This window comes from Pseudorca crassidens, chromosome 3, assembly GCF_039906515.1.
Source record: "Pseudorca crassidens isolate mPseCra1 chromosome 3, mPseCra1.hap1, whole genome shotgun sequence".
Classification (NCBI taxonomy): Eukaryota; Metazoa; Chordata; class Mammalia; order Artiodactyla; family Delphinidae; genus Pseudorca; species Pseudorca crassidens.
The window spans coordinates 148,805,747-148,824,219 of NC_090298.1; the positions used below are offsets into that span (position 1 = coordinate 148,805,747).

At 47.5% G+C, this 18,473-nt stretch overlaps 1 protein-coding gene across 4 annotated transcripts in view; it reads right to left on the bottom strand.

Moving 5' to 3' along the window:
* The window catches only part of WWC1 (WW and C2 domain containing 1), a 153,089-nt gene that overhangs the window by 74,377 nt on the left and 60,239 nt on the right, over positions 1-18,473 (bottom strand). For 3 of the 4 annotated variants that reach the window (XM_067732900.1, XM_067732899.1, XM_067732902.1), the window contains exon 2: positions 1,314-1,423. In XM_067732900.1, the coding sequence (XP_067589001.1) occupies positions 1,314-1,423 (110 nt within the window). Of the gene's footprint in view, positions 1-1,313; positions 1,424-1,760; positions 1,780-18,473 lie in introns of those variants that run through there. The other variant, XM_067732901.1, reaches the window with a different exon arrangement.

The following is an 18,473-nucleotide window of genomic DNA, read 5'->3' on the forward strand; positions in this document are numbered from 1 at the left end:
AGTGCCTTACCAGGCAAAGGCCTGGGACTAGACAGATGAATTAGACACTGTCCTGCTCTAGAAGAGCTAGTCTCAGTAGGTGAATGGTTATACTACAGAGCGATGAGGGGCACAGCAGAGGTATGACCAGGTGCTACTGAAACCCAGAGGAGGAGGTGGATGGAGAAGCCCGACTCCACTCCCAGCACCAGTTCAAATCCCAGCTCTGCCATGTTTTGACTCTGAGCATTGAGCAGTCGATTTCTACCTCTGAGTCCCATTTATAAGGTGGGGATAATCACCCTAGCATGCCACAGGGAAGCTGGGATGATTGAATGAGTGGTGTCTCTCCAGTTCCTCTCCCAGCACACAGCGCAGAGTACACGCTCAGGAAACAGGGACCACTGGGATCTGGTGCCCTAATCTCAACCTTCAGAAACATGCCTTTGCATCCCATTTTCCTCTTGCCTGAAAGGACAAAAAGGAATCCCACAGTTCAGAAGGTGGAGAGCGAGACAGAAACATCCTCTTTCCTCTGTACACATGAACAAATGGGGCAGCGAACTTCCGAGGACAGGAATAGTCTTGGTCGAGAAGGTGCGTGACGGATGAGGCCCCAATCAATACACATCAACTCTCCCCAGCTGGGGTACCTCGACCTGGGTTCTTCCACCTGTCAGACAACGTGCTTCTGCCTGTATCAACCTATGCCTCCCTCATAGTCAGAGAGACAAAGACACTAAGAATCTTCACTCTGGGTCAGGATACCTGGAGCACAGATACGATGTGAGGGTGGGCTGAACGGTGTGATGGGCTAGAGGCACATACACTCAGCCCACTCCATGACAGACACATACGTGTGCATGCTGGCTGCTGGGGACCTGCTTTGGGGGCAGTGACTGCTCCAAAATGGTCTGGCAATGGCAAGGACACATCTACCTTATATGAAAAAAATCTGTATGCATGGAAATCAATATAGGTAAAAAAGAAAAAAAAGAATCTATGTACATATACACATAAACACGCATGACTGGGAAATTTCTGGAGTGATACACGAGAAATTGATAGCAGTGGTTGCCTCTGTAAAAGCGGGGAGATGGGTTGTGAGAGGTGGAGTTTTCGATTCTATTTAAAATCCTTCTGAACTGTTATTTATATATGAGCATACATTATCTATCTATATCTACATTGACATCTCTGTCTAACTCTACGTGAAACAAAACACAATCTGGCTTCATGAGTCCCTGCTGGTAGCTCTTCCAGACTTGGGGGGCTGGGCAGGAGGCAGAGGGATGGGCAGAGGGGATGGGAAGGGAGGACGGCCAGGAACTTACTGGTGTTGTGGTCTATGAAGTAATCTCCAACCTGTGGGTCGTACGCCTCTTCCCATCCCAGCGGCAACTCATCACTAATGCAGTCAGCAAAGGTGAGCGGTTTGGTGTACCTGGCAAGGGAGAGGAGAAACAGACTCCATCAGCCTACGGTCCCCAAGATCCCGCAACACGTAGGTGCTCTCAACCTCCCTGCTCCTCTGCGCTGGCCCACCAGATCTAGAAGCTTTGCACTGTGACACCAGCTCTGCTGTCCCCTGGGAAGATGAACGCATAACTGGAGCAGCGGGATGGGAGCACCTGGGAGGGAGGCGGGGAATGTGCTCGGCTCCCAACTTTGCCACAAACTGGGCAGTGATTTGAGCAAGTCACCTGCTTTCTCTGGGCCTCTGTTCCTGCACCTCTAAGTGAGGGGGGGTCACAGGAAAGGGCTCGAGGGTCAAGTCTTACTTCCGGACTCGAACTCCAGCCCTCTCTGGCTGCTCCTCCTGCAGTTCACTTGTCCACCACAGCCCCAGCCATCCCCCCGGCTCTAGCCCATGCCTGTCCTACCTACTTCCCCTCTGGAAAGCTAGCTAACTGCAGCATCTAGAATAGCAGATGTTCCCTCCTTGTGAGTTTGGCCGTATTTCTTTGCTTCCTGGGCCGATTCCCAAATGCCTGTACCCACTGCTGTCCTTCCCTGCAAAATCCAGGCCAAACTGATCTTTTAGCGATAACCACCCTCTAAGTCACCATACTGTGGGGAGTGAGGTGGTGGTAATCACCCAGTCTCGGTGGCTAAGTCAGATGGACAGACAGACAAATCACCCAGCTAAACACACACAGGTTTTTCAAGGCTGGAAAACACCATAAACCCTTGGTCAAGCACTTTAGCCAGCGTGCAGGGAGGCGGGAATCTAGGTACACAAAAGTCCGCCTGAACGGCGCCCCCAGACGGCCCCTTTGGGTTTTCCCCATAGCTGTATCTGCCTAAAATACATATTCTAATACTCCCCCTCTCCTGTCTGCTCCCAATCCCCTCCCAGTTCTGGAAGCCCGGAAGGCTCTGCTTCAACACTCCTTAGACAGATTGGCAAACTGACGTACAATGGGACAGGAGGAAAGATGAGTGAGACGGGGTCTAGGATTCCTGATCAAGAACTTCCCTCCAAGCCGTACGAAATGACTCTCCCATCTTGTGCAATCCCCTTCCCTCTTAAACCCACTCCAAATCAAGCTTAAAGCAAAGTATGTGGGGGAAAAAGAAACACTGAAAGAGCCCCTGGTGGGTAGACCTGGTGTGTTCATGGACCACTATATATCCAGGGTCTGGTAGGCTAATAAAAGTATCTATTGACTGAAGGAATGGATAGCCCCAAAGCTTCTGTTGGTCAGTAATTTACTGCTGTATTGTGGGAGACAAAGGATGAGGGCAGAGGCGTATATGATATGCAACAGACTAAGCCCTATCCAGTAAGGATTCAAGAAGTATCACTTACCAGCTGTGCGAGTATCGCACAGTCGCTCTCTGAGCCTCAGTACTTTTATCTGAAATGTGGGGATAATAATAACTCTCCAGGTTGTCAAGTCAAATAAAGTCATGTTTGTAAAAACATTTAGTGCAGAGGCTGGTGCAAATGAACGCTCAAAGAACATTCTTCTCTGCTTCCCAGAAGGGGAAACTGAGACTAAGAAAGATTAAATAACATTCTCGATGTCCATAACAATGACAAAGCTGGGATTTCAAGCAAGGCACTCTGTCCTCAGAGCCCCTGCTGTGAGCCGAAAGGTTCTCTTGAAAGTTGACATCTTCAATGCATCTCCTGAGCCCCTCGCAAAATTACGAGGCACCGTCTTGGAGTAAAAGAAGGAAGAGGTGGGGAAGACACAGGTGGTTTCCTCGGGTCAGAAGGCACTTCATTCAGGAGCACCTTTGCCAACCTGGATAAAGTTTCTGCAAAGCTGTCTTCAGTCCACTCCACCGCTCCACCCCAAGCCCCGCCCAGACTTCAGAAACAAAAGACCATGTCCCTCAGTAACTCCTCCTCTTCCTCAAACTACTGTAAATGATTTGTTCCCACTTCCTTATGGAGAAATGAAGACCAGTGACCAATGGCCAAATCTCATCCAACATCATTTCATCTAACACAGCTTTGAAAATGCCTCTGAAGGAAAACTCCATACAGAGGCATACTCCTCCACGGCAAGTGCCTCTATTACTGAGGACAGATAAATCTGGGAGGGAACAGGAATGCCTGAGCCAACCACAGTCAGACCTTTGTTACTGACTCATTCCTCTCCCTGGGCTCAGCCCTGAGAAGCCCCACCTGCCAGCCTGGCTGGGGAGATGGGAATATTGTTAGTTACACTTTGCAACCCAGAGAATCAAGAAGATAAAGATTCATCTCCTCTCCACAGCTCCCTGAATCCCTGTGTGGATCATTACCTTTCAAAATTCTTCCCTGGGGATGAATTAAATGATTTCATCAATGGTGCATCTAAGCAACAGAAGCCCCATGATCGGTGCTCAATAAATATTTGTGGAATGGGTGAATACAATAATGAATACCTAAGAACAAAAAATAATGGTGTGTTCTATATTTTGCCAACATGGAAGGATGCTCTTAACACACTATGAGGAAAAGCAACATTGTTGAACAAGATATATACAATGGAATATCACTCAGCTGTAAAAAGAAATGAAATTGAGTTATTTGTAGTGAGGTGGATGGACCTAGAGTCTATCATACAGAGTGAAGTTAAGTCAGAAAAAGAAAAACAAATACCATATGCTAACGCATATATATGGAATCTAAAAAAAGAAAAAAAAAAGGTACTGATGAACCTAGTTGCAGGGCAGGAATAAAGAGGTAGACATAGAGAATGGACTTGAGGACATGGGGTGGGAGGGTGAAGCCAGGGCTAAGTGAGAGTAGCATCGACATACATACACTACCGAATGTAAAACAGATAGCTGGTGGGAATCAGCCGCATAGCACAGGGAGATCAGCTTGGTGCTCTGTGACCACCTAGAGGGGTGGGATAGGGAGGGCGGGAGGGAGGCTCAAGAGGGAGGGGATATGGGGACATGTGTATGCGTATGGCTGATTCACTTTGTTGTGCAACAGAAACTAACACAGTTATTGTGAAGCAATTATACTCCAATAAAGATCTATTAAGGAAAAAAAGCTACAGGATACTGTTACAGTATATGACATTTTGCCTAAAATATGTATATGTTTATAGAAGAGGAACTGGAAAGATATGCATTAAAATGCTATCTTGGTATAGGGATTTTAACATAATTTAACTTTTTCCTTTCTAATCATTTTTTTAACTAGTTTCTCTGTAATATTCCTGTATCAGCTGGAATTAAAAATATTTAATAATGGCTAAATCTAGGCCTAGAAAACAAGTTACGTACATATCATGTTCCTTCTCTGGGCCACAGGCACTCTTCCTCTATTTTACCAGTGAGAAAACACACCCAACGCCACAGAGCTGGCAAACACCAGAGGTATAACCTGAAGCCCCATTGCCTGACTACAGAACCTGAGCTTTGCTAATAAAAACTGACAAGACCAACGGAGTCTCAGAACAATCTGGAACACAAAGGAAGCTATACCCAAGATACAGATGATGAAGCTGGGCAGGGGGGAAATCTGAAGCAGGCAGAAGGTACCCAAGCTGCGTCCTGTTTGCAACTTCAGTATTCTTTCTATATCTTGGTGCAAAGCTACTCAATACACTGGGATAATGCACGACTGCTTCATGAAAAGACAGCTGTTTCACAGTTACCACGACAAGGGATTCACTGAGCTCTGTGTGTGAGGATGGGGACTGAGGGAGAAGCGGCAGGTCTAAAACACCCAAAATGCATCACTTTTCCAGAAAACCATTAACTCCACTGATTGTTCCAGCCTTGGACATCAAGAAGCCAGACCTGAAGTAAATGTTAGATACAAGTATCAGTAATGTACCCGACACTGGATATCCTACCGGGGCTGTGATGCTGATTCCTGCCTGCAGTGAACACAGACATCGTGCCCCACAGGGATAAAGAAGAGGGAATCCAGAGGACCCAATGTGAGACAGAGGGGGGCAAAAGGAGAAAGGAAGGCTTTGGGTTTGATATTCAGGCTTCCCTTCAAAGCGATCATGGAAAAAAAACCCAGAGGGCTGATATCCAGACTCCCAGAGCTCTTCCATGGGAAAGAGAAAAGCTTCTATTGGAAGACTATGCAACTTACAAGAAATCTGGACAGCGAGATTCTCTCTGGAACAAATGCCAAGAGGGAGATGAATTATTCAGTGTGCAGAGACGTGTCATTCAGAGAATAAGGATGAAGAGAAGCGTTTTTAGCTGCACAAGGATTTAAACACACACACACACACATATATATACATGTGCACACACTCCTCTTCCCAGAGAGAGGAACTGTCCGTTTAAACCAGTCTCCCCTGGGAAACTGTGGGTGCTTCTCTGGCCTGCAGTGCTTCCCCTTGGGCAAGCGCCAAGAATGTGAGCTGGGAAGAGATGTCTGCTTTCAGATGTGGCCAGGACTTGGGGGCCTGCCTGCAACTCCCAGCCCCCAGCCCCTGTTGAAGCGATTCACCCCAGTCCAGCCCGGTACAGTCCCTTCCTCCAGCCTCCAAGTCCTGGGCTGCTGAAAACCCAGATCGCGAAATCAAATGACCCAAATGCCGGAGGGGTGAGAGGGAAGGAGGGAAGAGCGCCAAAAGAGAACTAGCTCTGCCTCTTCTTAGTTACAAATCTCTGAAGGAACACAAACATTCCTGAATGTTTCACAACAGGCTCTCTTGGAAAAAAAGGGGCCCGGATGTGTTGCCTTGGAGACAGGTAGGGTTCTGTGGGATCACCTGTCCAGGAACGCAGGCCCCTCGTCCTCTTTCCAGCTCCACATCGCCACGGCTGGCATTCAGTATTCAGACAGCGCGTCTTTTCTAAGGAGGCAGCTCAGAGAAGGAGCAGAAAGCCTTTTGCCAAGTCTAACACTGGGTGGTGATTCTCTTGGGACTGAAGAACGCATAACATATCTTTCATGTTCCTAGTGCTTCCCGAGCAATCTGAACGCTTCCCACAGTAACCTCTTTATCGCCGTCCAGCGGGATGCTGGCCCCCCCAGACCGTGCTCTCTCCGAGGGCCAACTGGGCGGGATGGCTTTCTAAAGGGCCCTGCAGACTGCATGCCAAGAACTGTCCAAACTTTCAGCCGAACCTCTCCTCCCAGCCCAGGCACAATGGCCAGGCCGGTTCTTCCCGCCCCGGGGTGTTTCACACGCATAGTTCCCATAGCTCAGGATTACACAACTCCTGAGGACACGCCGCCACCGGACCTCGGCAGAGCCCCAGCGCTAAGCAGCCCACACCTGCAAGGCTGGGGTGGCCGGAAGAAAGTGCCATCTTTGCAATTCTCCTTCCTCCCTTTAATTCGGTCTGGTGCAAACACCTTCATTCATTCCTTAAACGAATCTGGGGATGAAAAAAAAATCACCATCTCATAGTTGGTGAGGACGGCTGAGCACATGAACCACAGCTGAATCGGAGCAAACACCCAGCTACAGAAGTGGACGAGACAGACAGGACCTTGCCCTACGCTCCCGTCAGGGAGACACCCCAACCAGAAAATGCATCCACAGGATCGTTTCAGAGACTCATGGTATTCAGAAAAGTACAACAGGGTAGTGGGATTACGTGTAAGGGTGGGGTGGGGCAGGGCAGTCAAGGGAAGCAAGGGAAGCTTCTCGGAGGAGGTGATCTTGGAGGGGAGACCAGATGGTGGGAAGCAACAGGAACAGCCAGTACAAAGGCTTTGGGTAGGGATGATGGTGTGAGGAACAGAAAAGAAAGCCGCATATCTTCACGTTATGAGTGATGGACTGGAGGTAGAGTGGGCAGAGGCTGGGCTTTTGGGGCTCTGGGGTCCCCGTTAAGACTTTGAGCGCCACCCCAGTGCCGAGCTGCAGAAGGTGACCCAGAGAGGCTCTCTGACTCACCCTCTCCTCAACTCCTTTCTCCCTCCTTTCAATCAGTCCTCCAAGCAACAGAATTTATTGCGTGGGCTTCCCTGGTGGCGCGATGGTTAAGAATCTGCCTGCCAATGCAGGGGACACGGGTTCAAGTCCTGGTCTGGGAAGATCCCACTTGCCGCGGAGCAACTAAGCCCGTGCGTCACAACTACTGAAGCCCGCGCGCCTAGAGCCCGTGCTCTGTGTAACAAGAGAAGCCACAATGAGAAGCCCGCGCACCGCAATGAAGACCCAACGCAGCCAAAAATAAATAAATAAATAAATAAATTTATAAATAAAAATTAAAAAATAAACTCAATCAGGCTTTAAAAAAAAGGAAGAATTTACTGCATGGACAGTAAACAGACTGGTCCCACGCCAGACACGACGAGGGCTAAGACACTTGAATAAGCCTTGTTTCTGCCTTCGAGAGCAGAGGGTCTGGCCAGGCAGACGAGGCTTACACTGACAGCAGGGAGTGGCCCATCCCTGTGACAGTATGTATGGCGGTTCTGCTACCTTAGACTGTGAACCCCAGGCAATGAGAGGATGCAGGGATAGTTAATAAGATGCTAGGTCAGCTGTACAGATGTGAAAGACCAAGGGGGTGGGAGAAGGGAGAGACTGAGACGACGGGGTGTAGGCCGGGGAGGCTGGAGAAGGAAGTAATCCAGGGAAGACGGTGGTGGGCTTCACGGCTAATGGGGAGGCAGGGTAGTTGCTACCCACAAAGGCTGCGGAATTGATGCTGGGCTGAAACCCACTTTCTGCTTCGTCTACAACCACAGGTGTGTTACTTAACCTTGTTAGGAGTTTCCTTCTCTGTGAAACTTAGAAATTCCAATCTCATAGGGTGTTGCAGGGATTAAATGAGATAATCCATGTAAAGTGCTTAGCGCAGGGCCTGCCATGTAATAAGCCCTCAGTAAATGTGGGCTGTTAACAGCTGAGAGACTTCTGTGCTCTGTGCACCGTGAGAATTGTGTCATCTCTCATCTTAAGCTGGTCGGATATGTTAGCTACTATCATATCATCATCATCATCATCACTGTCCCCATTTTTCAACTCGAGAGATACGAGTGGTGGTAAAAGAAAAATCATAAGCTCTAGAGGGGTTGCAATGCAGGCGCCATCACTTACTCACTCTGTCCACTTGGGCGTGAACCCTAACTTGCCTGAACCTGCTTCTCCATCAGTAAAGCGGGGATGCTCAGAGTGACTACCTGTTAAAATGAGCTATGCTCGAGCCCACGGCACACAGGGCTCAACCAACATTACCTGTTCTTATCAGTTAGGGTTTATATCCCTTTCCATGATGAGGCAAAATACTTGTTCATGCTAATAGCCAATACGCCTTGCGCCGTATTCCACCGTCTCCTTTCCTGGACGACTTGGGACTGCTTAAGCTCTCTGTTTTTTTTTGCGAAATTAAACCAGAGAAAGTTAAGAGGTGACAGCGGGATTGGCTTTGGCTCTCAAAATTTGTTCTCTGAAGGAGGCATTTACAACCAGGAATTTCCAAGTTTTCTTTCCCTCACACACTTCCGTCCCTCTCCTCTCAAAACACCTGTCTAGACATTCTGGTTACTCGACCCCCAGACTTCCTTGCTTCCCTACTTTGGTAGGACTGGTTTATCCAGAAGCTTTCTTAGACTAGTCACTCCCTCTCACTCCTGGCATTCTCCTATGGGGAGGGAAAGTTCCAGACTGTTCCCCCTACCCCCTTCTAGTCTTTAACCCAGGCTTCCACACACCAGTGGCTAACCTCCTCCTGCTAAATCTTGCCTTCACTCTGGCCCCCCCCCCCCCCCCGAACTGAGCTCTTGGGATCACACACCCGAGCCTTGGGCCTGTTCCCTTCCTTCGCCTCCATCCCCAGGTCTTTATGCCTACTCATCCCTGGATGCCCTCCAGCTCACTGACACAGTGGTGTTTCTGCTATTTCTCTGCATCTCACTTGCTGGGATTTAAGATTAAGATTCTGTATATATGTGCCACATCTTCTTTATCCATTCATCCGATGATGGACACTTAGGTTGTTTCCATCTCTGGGCTATTGTAAATAGAGCTGCAATGAACATTTTGGTACATGACTCTTTTTGAATTATGGTTTTCTCAGGGTATATGCCCAGTAGTGGGATTGCTGGGTCATATGGTAGTTCTATTTGTAGCTTTTTAAGGAACCTCCATACTGTTCTCCACAGTGGCTGTATCAATTTACATTCCCACCAACAGTGTAAGAGGGTTCCCTTTTCTCCACACCCTCTCCAGCATTTATTGTTTCTAGATTTTTTGATGATGGACAATGGAATATTACTCAGCCATAAAAAGAGACGAAATTGAGCTATTTGTAATGAGGTGGATAGACCTAGAGTCTGTCATACAGAGTGAAGTAAGTCAGAAAGAGAGAGACAAATACCGTATGCTAACACATATATATGGAATTTAAGGGAAAAAAATGTCATGAAAAACCTAGGGGTGAAACAGGAATAAAGACACCGACTTACTAGAGAATGGACTTGAGGCTATGGGGAGGGGGAAGGGTAAACGGTGACAAAGCGATAAAGAGGCATGGACATATATATATACACTACCAAACGTAAGGTAGATAGCTAGTGGGAAGCAGCCGCATAGCACAGGGAGATCAGCTCGGTGCTTTGTGACCGCCTGGAGGGGTGGAATAGGGAGGGTGGGAGGGAGGGAGACGCAAGCGGGAAGAGATATGGGAATATATGTATATATATAACTGATTCATTTTGTTGTGAAGGTGAAACTAACATACCATTGTAAAGCAATTATACTCCAATAAAGATGTTAAAAAAAAAAAAAAAAAGATTAAGATTCTGAGAACCAGATCATGGATTAGCCTAGGCATGGCCAACTGACTACGGGGTGGCCAAATTCAGCTTATAGATAAGTTTGTCTACTACAGTGCTGTATTTTAAGAATGGAGCTAGCGTGCCTAGAAGGCAGGCACTCTCTAGCTGCACATAGTCCCCACTGCTCTCTAACATCTTTCTCCTGCATCTTGTCCTATGAAGAGGCAGCACAGAGTAGAAATTAGGAGCACAGGGCTTTGGAGCCAGACTCCTTGAGTTTAAATCTCGGCTCTGCCAGTTTCTAGCTCTGTGACCTTGGGCAAGACACTTAAACTCTATGAGGCTCAGTTTTCATACTTGCAGAACAGGAGAAATAATAATACATTGACTGAGCATGGATTCTGTGCCAGGAACTGTTCCAAGCACTTTACATATGTTAACTCACTTGCACCTCTTTCAGAAACAACGCTTTCAGGTAAGTACCATTCAAACCCACCTTACAGTGTTCTTTGAGGATTAGATGAGATAATGGATGAAATATCACTTTGGTATATAGTGCGCGCTCAATAAATGTGAGCGACTCATTATTATTTTCATTGCTGTCCAAATGAGGCACCTGATGCAGGGGTATTAAGGAATGTTAAAACTGAGTGTGATATCTGGGATCTGATTAATCAACTCCTTGTTTTATTGGTGAGAAAACTGAAGCACAGAGAGAAAGACTTGCCCAGAGCCACCCAAGGACCCAGTGGCAAGGCTGAGACTAAAACCTGGGGACCAACCCCAGGCCTGCATCACACTCATGACACCAAGAGAGCAAGTCAGACTGGTGCTGAGTTCAGCTCCATCTGAGATACAGCAATCATGTGAACAGCCTTCAAGAAACAGTTATTGATAGTATTGTTCTGGGCTAACTAACCCTGTTATACTGGAAGGAGAATTATCACTGTGCCAGAACCCGTATGAAACTATGAAGTTCCCATTCATGGATAGACAAGGTTGGGAGATGGGCCCTTTGTTTTGCTTGTTCCCTTGTTGGAGGGTAATTCTCTTAAAGCCCAGTACCACAGCAGAACACAGCACTGGGTATACATGTTTGCCCTTCACCCAGCTCCATTCTCATTCCCGAACTGGGAGTTAGGCTAAGGAGGTTCTGTGCCCTATAGAAAGGGCCAACAGAACCAAACAGGACTCCCAGTTCCATCTTTCTTAGCTGTGTAATCTTAGGCATCCCTTCCCCAGCTCTAAGCCTCAGTTTCCCCATAGGTATAAAGCAGTCATGAAAACCTGCCTCACAGGGCTCTGGTAGCATTGAACAAATTAGTACATGGGAACAGCTCAATAGAGCCCTTGGCGTGTGGTGCTGGGCAGACATGCAGAGCTCCTCTTTTTTGTATTTATGACCCTGAGGGCACTCAACCCCCAGCTTTGCTCCTTTCCAGTCCCAAGAGCTGGGTTTCCGAGGGGTCCTCCCAGGTGCTGGGCTGTCCAGGAGCTTCCAGCTTGACGGACAGAGGCCAAAGCCACCCTTCCCTGGAATCTGGCCATTCCTGTTCCTTGAGCTCTGACCCTCACCCCAGCCATGCAGCCTGAGGAGCTGATCCTTCTGGAAATGGAACTGGCCATGAAGGCTTCTCTGGGATCCTGACCTGTGGCTCCTTCCATGACAACACAGTCTAGGCAGAGCATTGGAAGGGGAGTGACGAGATCTGGGTTTGAATCCTGACGTTGCCACCAGATGAACCAGGCCCTGGGGGAAGGCACCCACTCTCTCTGGGCTTCCCATCTGTAAAATGAGGGAGCTGAGATGTCACATTTCTAAGGCCCCCTTTGCAGCTTCAGCATTCACAAGTCTTCTATCTTGCCGGTCCCCAAAGTCAAGGGCATCGTGAGGCTGCAGTGAAACAATACATCTTTTGCTGAAGGTCAATTAAGTACTAGGCACTGGACCATAGGCTCTATGTGAAATACATCATGTCCTTTACCTTCACAACATTTCTGTGAGGCAGATACAGCCACCCTCATTGGACCAACAGGAAACTGATGCTTCACAGGAATGCAATAATAATAATAAAAGCTGAATTTCACTGAGTATTTCCAGAGTACACATAGACTCTGTTTCAATGATTCTGAGCTGCACATTTTAAAAATACATTTTAGCATCTCCGAAACTGGGATGTGTGTTAGCACTGCTGACATCTTACGACACTGTCAGCCAGGCTGCGGTCCTGATGGAGCTGTCACCGCCCATGTGTGCACAGACATCAAAGGTGTCATGGGCTTGGGATAAAATCTCAGAGACAATAGTGGAGCACTTTTAACCCCTAGGAACCAAATGATTGTGGGGAAGGGTGGAGAAGGCAATGAACAGACACGTTTAGCAACATTCCCAAAGCAGGAGTGCAAGGGAGGCTACCACTGCATAATTGCCATGCTGGCTGCAGAGCCCAGCACCAGGGCCTTTGAGCTTCTCTGTGGGCCCTATAACAAGGCTGCATCACCAACACTCTGGAGGGAACCGAGGACGACGATATTAAAAGCACAGACATCAGTAATTCTGAGCTAAACATTGACTCCAAAGAATTGGATTCGGAATGAGAAGATGTATTAGGAACACTGGAGCTTTATTTTTGTTTAGGTATTCCTTTTTTTTTTTTTGGATGTAAAAAAACGATATGTGTGTAACAAAAAAACCCCTAAGTTTGAAAGATTTATTTTGATGAGTATGAAATAAACATTCTAGTTAATTTAAAAACATTGGGTCATAATTTAATTGGTAGCACTTTTCTTAGTGGCACATAAAATAATGGTGCTTCTTAAAATTAATGCTATGTTGATTTGTAATAACCTTAAGCTAGAAACAATCCAAATGTCCAACAATAGGGGAATGGATAGACAAATGTACATCCACGCTGGAATACTACTCAGTAATAAAAAGGAACGAACTATTAACACACACAACGATACAGATGAATCTCAGAAGCATACTGGGGTAAAAGAAACCAGGATAGAAAGAGACTGTACTGTACGATTCCATGTATGTAAAATTCTAGAAAATACAAACCAACCTTAAGGACAGAAAGCAGATGAGTAGTTGCCTGGGGATGAGTAGAGGGAGAGGGGGATTATCAAAGGGCACAAAGAAAGTTTCGGGGGTGATGGGAATGTTTGTTATATTGATTATGAAGACAGGTTCATAGATGTATATGTGTATGTCAAAATTCATCAAATTGCACTCTGTAAATACATACAAGTTAGTGTGCTTCAGTAATTCCTCAATACAGTTGTAAGGAAAAAATAAAGGAAAACCCCATATTCAATACTATATGATATTAACTTATTTAAAATAATCTAAGTACTACTATTAGTTCCATTTTACGGATGTGGAAACTGAGACATAGAGAGGCGAGCTGATACATCCTGGGACACTTAGTTTGTCAGGAGGCAAATCCAACTGGCTTCAATTTTCAGCTCTGCCGCTGAGTAACTATAGCCAAGTCCCTTCCTCACCCTGGACCACTGCTTCCCCGTTCCCACCATAAGAAGATGACACAGTGATCGCTAAAGGACCTTTCAGTACTGGGTTTCTAAGACTGTGCCCTAAGGAATTGTCCAAGATCACACAGCCACAGAGGAATGGATCCTCCTGGCACTCAGGTTTCCTAACACTCCCTAGTCTCCCTGGTCCATACGCACTCGTTCTGTGAACACCCCTTCTGACTTCCCCTTATTGTATACAGCAGTGGTCCTCAGTCCTGAGCTGCATCAGAATCCCCTGGAGGGCTTGTGAGCTCACAGAGAGCTGTGACCCACTCCCAGAGTTTCTGATTCTGGGCTGCACTGAGAATTTACATTTCCCACAAACTCCCAGGTGATGCCAATGCTTCTGGTCCCGTACTCAGCACCGTACTCAGGACGACTGGTGTATAACATCCCCTATTTAATAACTGCAGGAACTTTAAAAGCGGTATCGAACCTTGTGTTCGAGAAATCCCTCTCCTTCTCCTTCTTTATCAAAGCTTTCTGCCTCCCATCCCACTCTCAGGGCCTGGCCATGGCCGCCCAGCCTCTCTCTGAGCACAGTCCTGCAAGCAGCTGTATCAGCCCTTTCCTAGTGTTTGCTGAGTTCCTGTCCCACACAATGTCTTGCCTGAGGTTACACAGCCAGTGAGCACACGGACCTGATTCCGGAACGCAGGTTCTCAACCCCTCTGCTCCTCTGCACTTAGTAGATCCTCTGAGCATCACTTTCTGTCCTCCTGCATTAAACCAGCCCTCTACCCTCTGCATCCATTTGCAGACAGAAGGCCAAGCAGAGCTTGGGGGGTGAGGGGGAGTAACTGCACCCTGGCCTACCGGCTCTACAGGTGCCCCTGTTCTGCAGGTGTGGGACTAGACCACAAAGCCCACTGGTCCCATCTCTGCAACCACCAAGGGTGTCCTGGGTGCCCTTTGTGTCTTCAGATTCACACCCGTCACCTCCTGCTGTAACCCACACGGCTTCTATTGGCCCAGGCCCTCCACACTCTACAGCCTGCTACCTCTGGCTGCCCTTATATTTATATATAAGGGGCTCCGAACGCCTGGCTTCCAACCAGCCCCCTTCTCCAGGTCATTCCACCAGGACCACCAGCAGAAGCCCTTTCAAAGCTGAGCCACGCATTTCACACTACAGGCATCCTGCCAGAGCTCCGGGGGGGACATGGCATTAGACCCCCTACTATTCTACGGGCTACATTGGCAGGGCAGCCCCCAGGCTGCCTGCCCAGGCAGGTACGGCCTTCCTGATAACCTTTCCTAGATGCTCTGGCTGGCATGTGTAGGAAAGCACAAGGCAGCACGGCCTGGCCATGTCTGAGAATCTCAAAATCTGTAGATGCCCAAGGGTTTGCCCACTGCATCATGGTGGGCCGACTGATCTAGCCCAGAAGCTCGCCTTGCCTGTCCACGTGACCGCTATTTCTTTATTCTCCAAGACCACAGAGGCCTACAGTGACTGATTACAAAGGAGCTCTGCACAGGAGGTGAAAAGAAAAATGGTTTTTACCTCTGAAAAGTACACCTTTAAGGGTTTATTCTCCCTCCCATTATTTCTTTTTAAAGAAGAAAACAGACCGTTGTTCCCCAAAGGGAAGCCCTACCTGCAGAGTCAACGTTAAACACCAAAGTGTTCTGAGCTGAAGGCGGCTGAATTAAAGTCAGCAGCGAAACAAATAAGCAATTAAAACAGCTATTTGGGGAAGCCCTGGAAAGCAGCAGATACAATGTGAATTATTCATTCACGCTGCCAGCATGACTTCTGGGCATTGTCCTCTGTGCCTCTGTTCTCTTGCTCTTGTTCATTCAGCCGTTCAGGCACAGAGAGGGGACACAATACGCTGGCCCTGGGACATGGGTGCCTGAGCGAGTGTGCACAAACACACGAACACACACACACACACTCCACAAGGAGGCCAGGTGGCCACTCCAGATGGTGAGCCACACGGAAAAGAAACCCACAGGTTGGCAGACGCCTTCCGCTCCCGTGCCAGGGGAGAATATATGAATTTCCAATGGGCCCAAGAGGTATGTGTGTGTGTGTACGTGTGGTGTGTGTGGTCACACAAGCGCGGACGGTATGGGGGTGGGTCACAGGAAATCACCTGTGTGGTGCAAGGGAGAACATATATAGTGTTTCTAATACTCCACAAGCTTCCTAGCTGCTCTGGGATTGATCTGGGGGGCTTAACAGGCAATGGGTGGGATCTGGACAATTAGCTGAATCCCACACTGAGCCCACCCAAGGCCTAGACATAAAGGGTGAGCCACCCCCCCACCCCCTCCCCGGGCTTGATGGAAGGGCTCTTATCTGTGCTCTGAAGCCATGAGCCAGCCCCTCCTGCTGCCTGATCATAGGAGCAGCATTGTGATGTCATATCTTATACCCATCCAGGTGACCCTGGACAAGTCCCTTCCCCTCTGTGGGCCTCAGTTTCCCCATCAATGAAACCAGGGGGATGGACTCGATCTCAACGCCATCCTTCCAGGTCTGGCATTACATGGTACCATTTTGTCGTGAAAATCTAGCATCTTGGAGGTGACGTGCATGCTCCTGTTTTGACCCAGAGTCAAAACCTTCAGTGAATAACAACGCTAACACACAGCACTTTAAGTGAACTAACTGTCATTAAATTCTCATAGCAATCCAGTTAAGTGGTTCCCATTACGATCCCATGGTACCCAAGAGTAAACGGAGCCTTAGAGAGAGATGTTAAGTTGACCAAGGTCGCTCGGCTATTAAGAGGTAGACTGAGGATCTGAATTCAGGTCTTGACTATTCCTTGGAAAGTGAACGGAGATGGTGAATCTACATAATTGGGAGGCCGGAAGAGGTACGTTTTTAAATACCGTGGAATTGAAAACCATCCCCTGTGGTTTTAAACTATAAAGTCTGGTAAGAAGGGAAAACTAGGGGGCTATTTTTGCTCTGGCTACAAATATTAGGGATGAACATTAGGAATGTTTATTAGGAACGCTGTGGGTGGGGCTGTGAGAGCTGGGGAAGATAAAGAGAAGAAGAAGGTGTGTTTTAGACAAATTGAAAGAGATGTTCGCTCTCGGCGCCCAACCCAGGAGCAGAAGTCACAGCTGACAAAGGACAGGAGCAGTCAGAGAAGCACCTGGTTCCTATAAGAGAAGGGGCCTCAAGAACTTAATCCACTTCCTTGAAGACAAACGCATCCGCGAGTTGCTGCTGTTCTGACCCTACGCAGGTGGGAAGATTTATACACAAAGATGTTCAAGGCAACATTATTTACTGTGGGAAGAAAAAAATGGGTACAGCCTCAGTATCTGTAGGGAATGAATAGTTGGTAAATTATGGTTATAATCACTTGATGCAACGGTTTGAAATGGATGTTCAGGAAGCATTTTGAATGACAGAAGGGAGAAGGTTTCTATTACAGGATTGAAAAGAAATTTAAAAAGCAGGTTACAAAACTGTGCATGCAGCATAATCTTACCTGCCTGCAAGTAGAAGGGAAAATGACCATAAGGAAAAATGCCAAAATGTTGACAGTGTTTGCTGTTTCACTGCTGGGGATGAGGTTCAGGTTTGTTTGTTCGTTGTTCAGCTCCACCATCTCCCACCTCCCCTCCCTCCTCCAGTCAGTAACTCTCCTTGCCTGTTCACTCGATGCCCGCCCCTGGCATGCCAGCTGTTGTACTGTACTACTGTACGTTTCAAGGTACTGTAAGATGAAAACTTTAATTTTTTTGTGTTTTTTTGTTTTTTATGTATTATTTGTGTGAAAACTATTATAAACCTATTACAGTACAGTATTATATAGCCGATTGTGTTAGTTGGGTACCTAGCCTAACTTTGTTGGACTTACAAACAAACTGGACTTACAGGGGCTTCCCTGGTGGCGCAGTGGTTAAGAATCCGCCTGCCAATGCAGGGGACACAGGTTCGAACCCTGGTCTGGGAAGATCCCACATGCCGCAGAGCAACTAAGCCCACGCGCCACAACTACTGAGCCTGCGCTCTAGAGCCCGTGAGCAACAACTACTGAGCCCGCATGCCACAACTACTGAAGCCCGAGCGCCTAGAGCCCGTGCTCCGCAACAAGAGAAGCCACCGCAATGAGAAGCACGCGCACCACAACGAAGAGTAGCCCCCACTCGCCGCAACTAGAGAAAGCCCGCGCGCAGCCAACAAAGACCCAACGCAGCCAATCAATCAATCAATCAATAAACTGGACTTACGAACACGCTCTTGGAATGGAAGTCATTCTCATGTAAGGGACTTACTGTTCTAGATAATCTCCGTACCGACATCAGGGTATGAAGAACATAGGAGAAAAACCAAACGATTAACAATCACCCCAAATTAGGTATTGCTGGAGGAGTGCTAGTGGAGGGTAAAAAATAAGGGGCAGCTTGAAATATTTTGTGTGTCAAATAGAAAGTTGATAGAGATCAGAACACACACCGTTATAAGACCATGGTTAGAATACTCAGCAGCAGGAGCTGTTAAAACGACTCTCACCCCAGTCTCTCTGCCCTGAGAATGTTCTGGCTGAGGAAAAATGGCAGCAGCTTCCTGATGTTCCTGGTAAGGACACAACACCTAGATCACCCAATGCACACTGCAGGCTATTTCCCATGCCCCTACCTTTGCCTTCACTGTTCCTTCTACCCAGAACATTCCTCCCTTCCTTCCCTTTTTTAAAAACAATATATATATTTTTATTTGTTTATATGTCTGTCACTTCCATGAGTTTCACAAGGACTTGAGCAGCATCTTATTCATCGCTGTAACCTCAACATCTTATATGAGCAGACACCGACT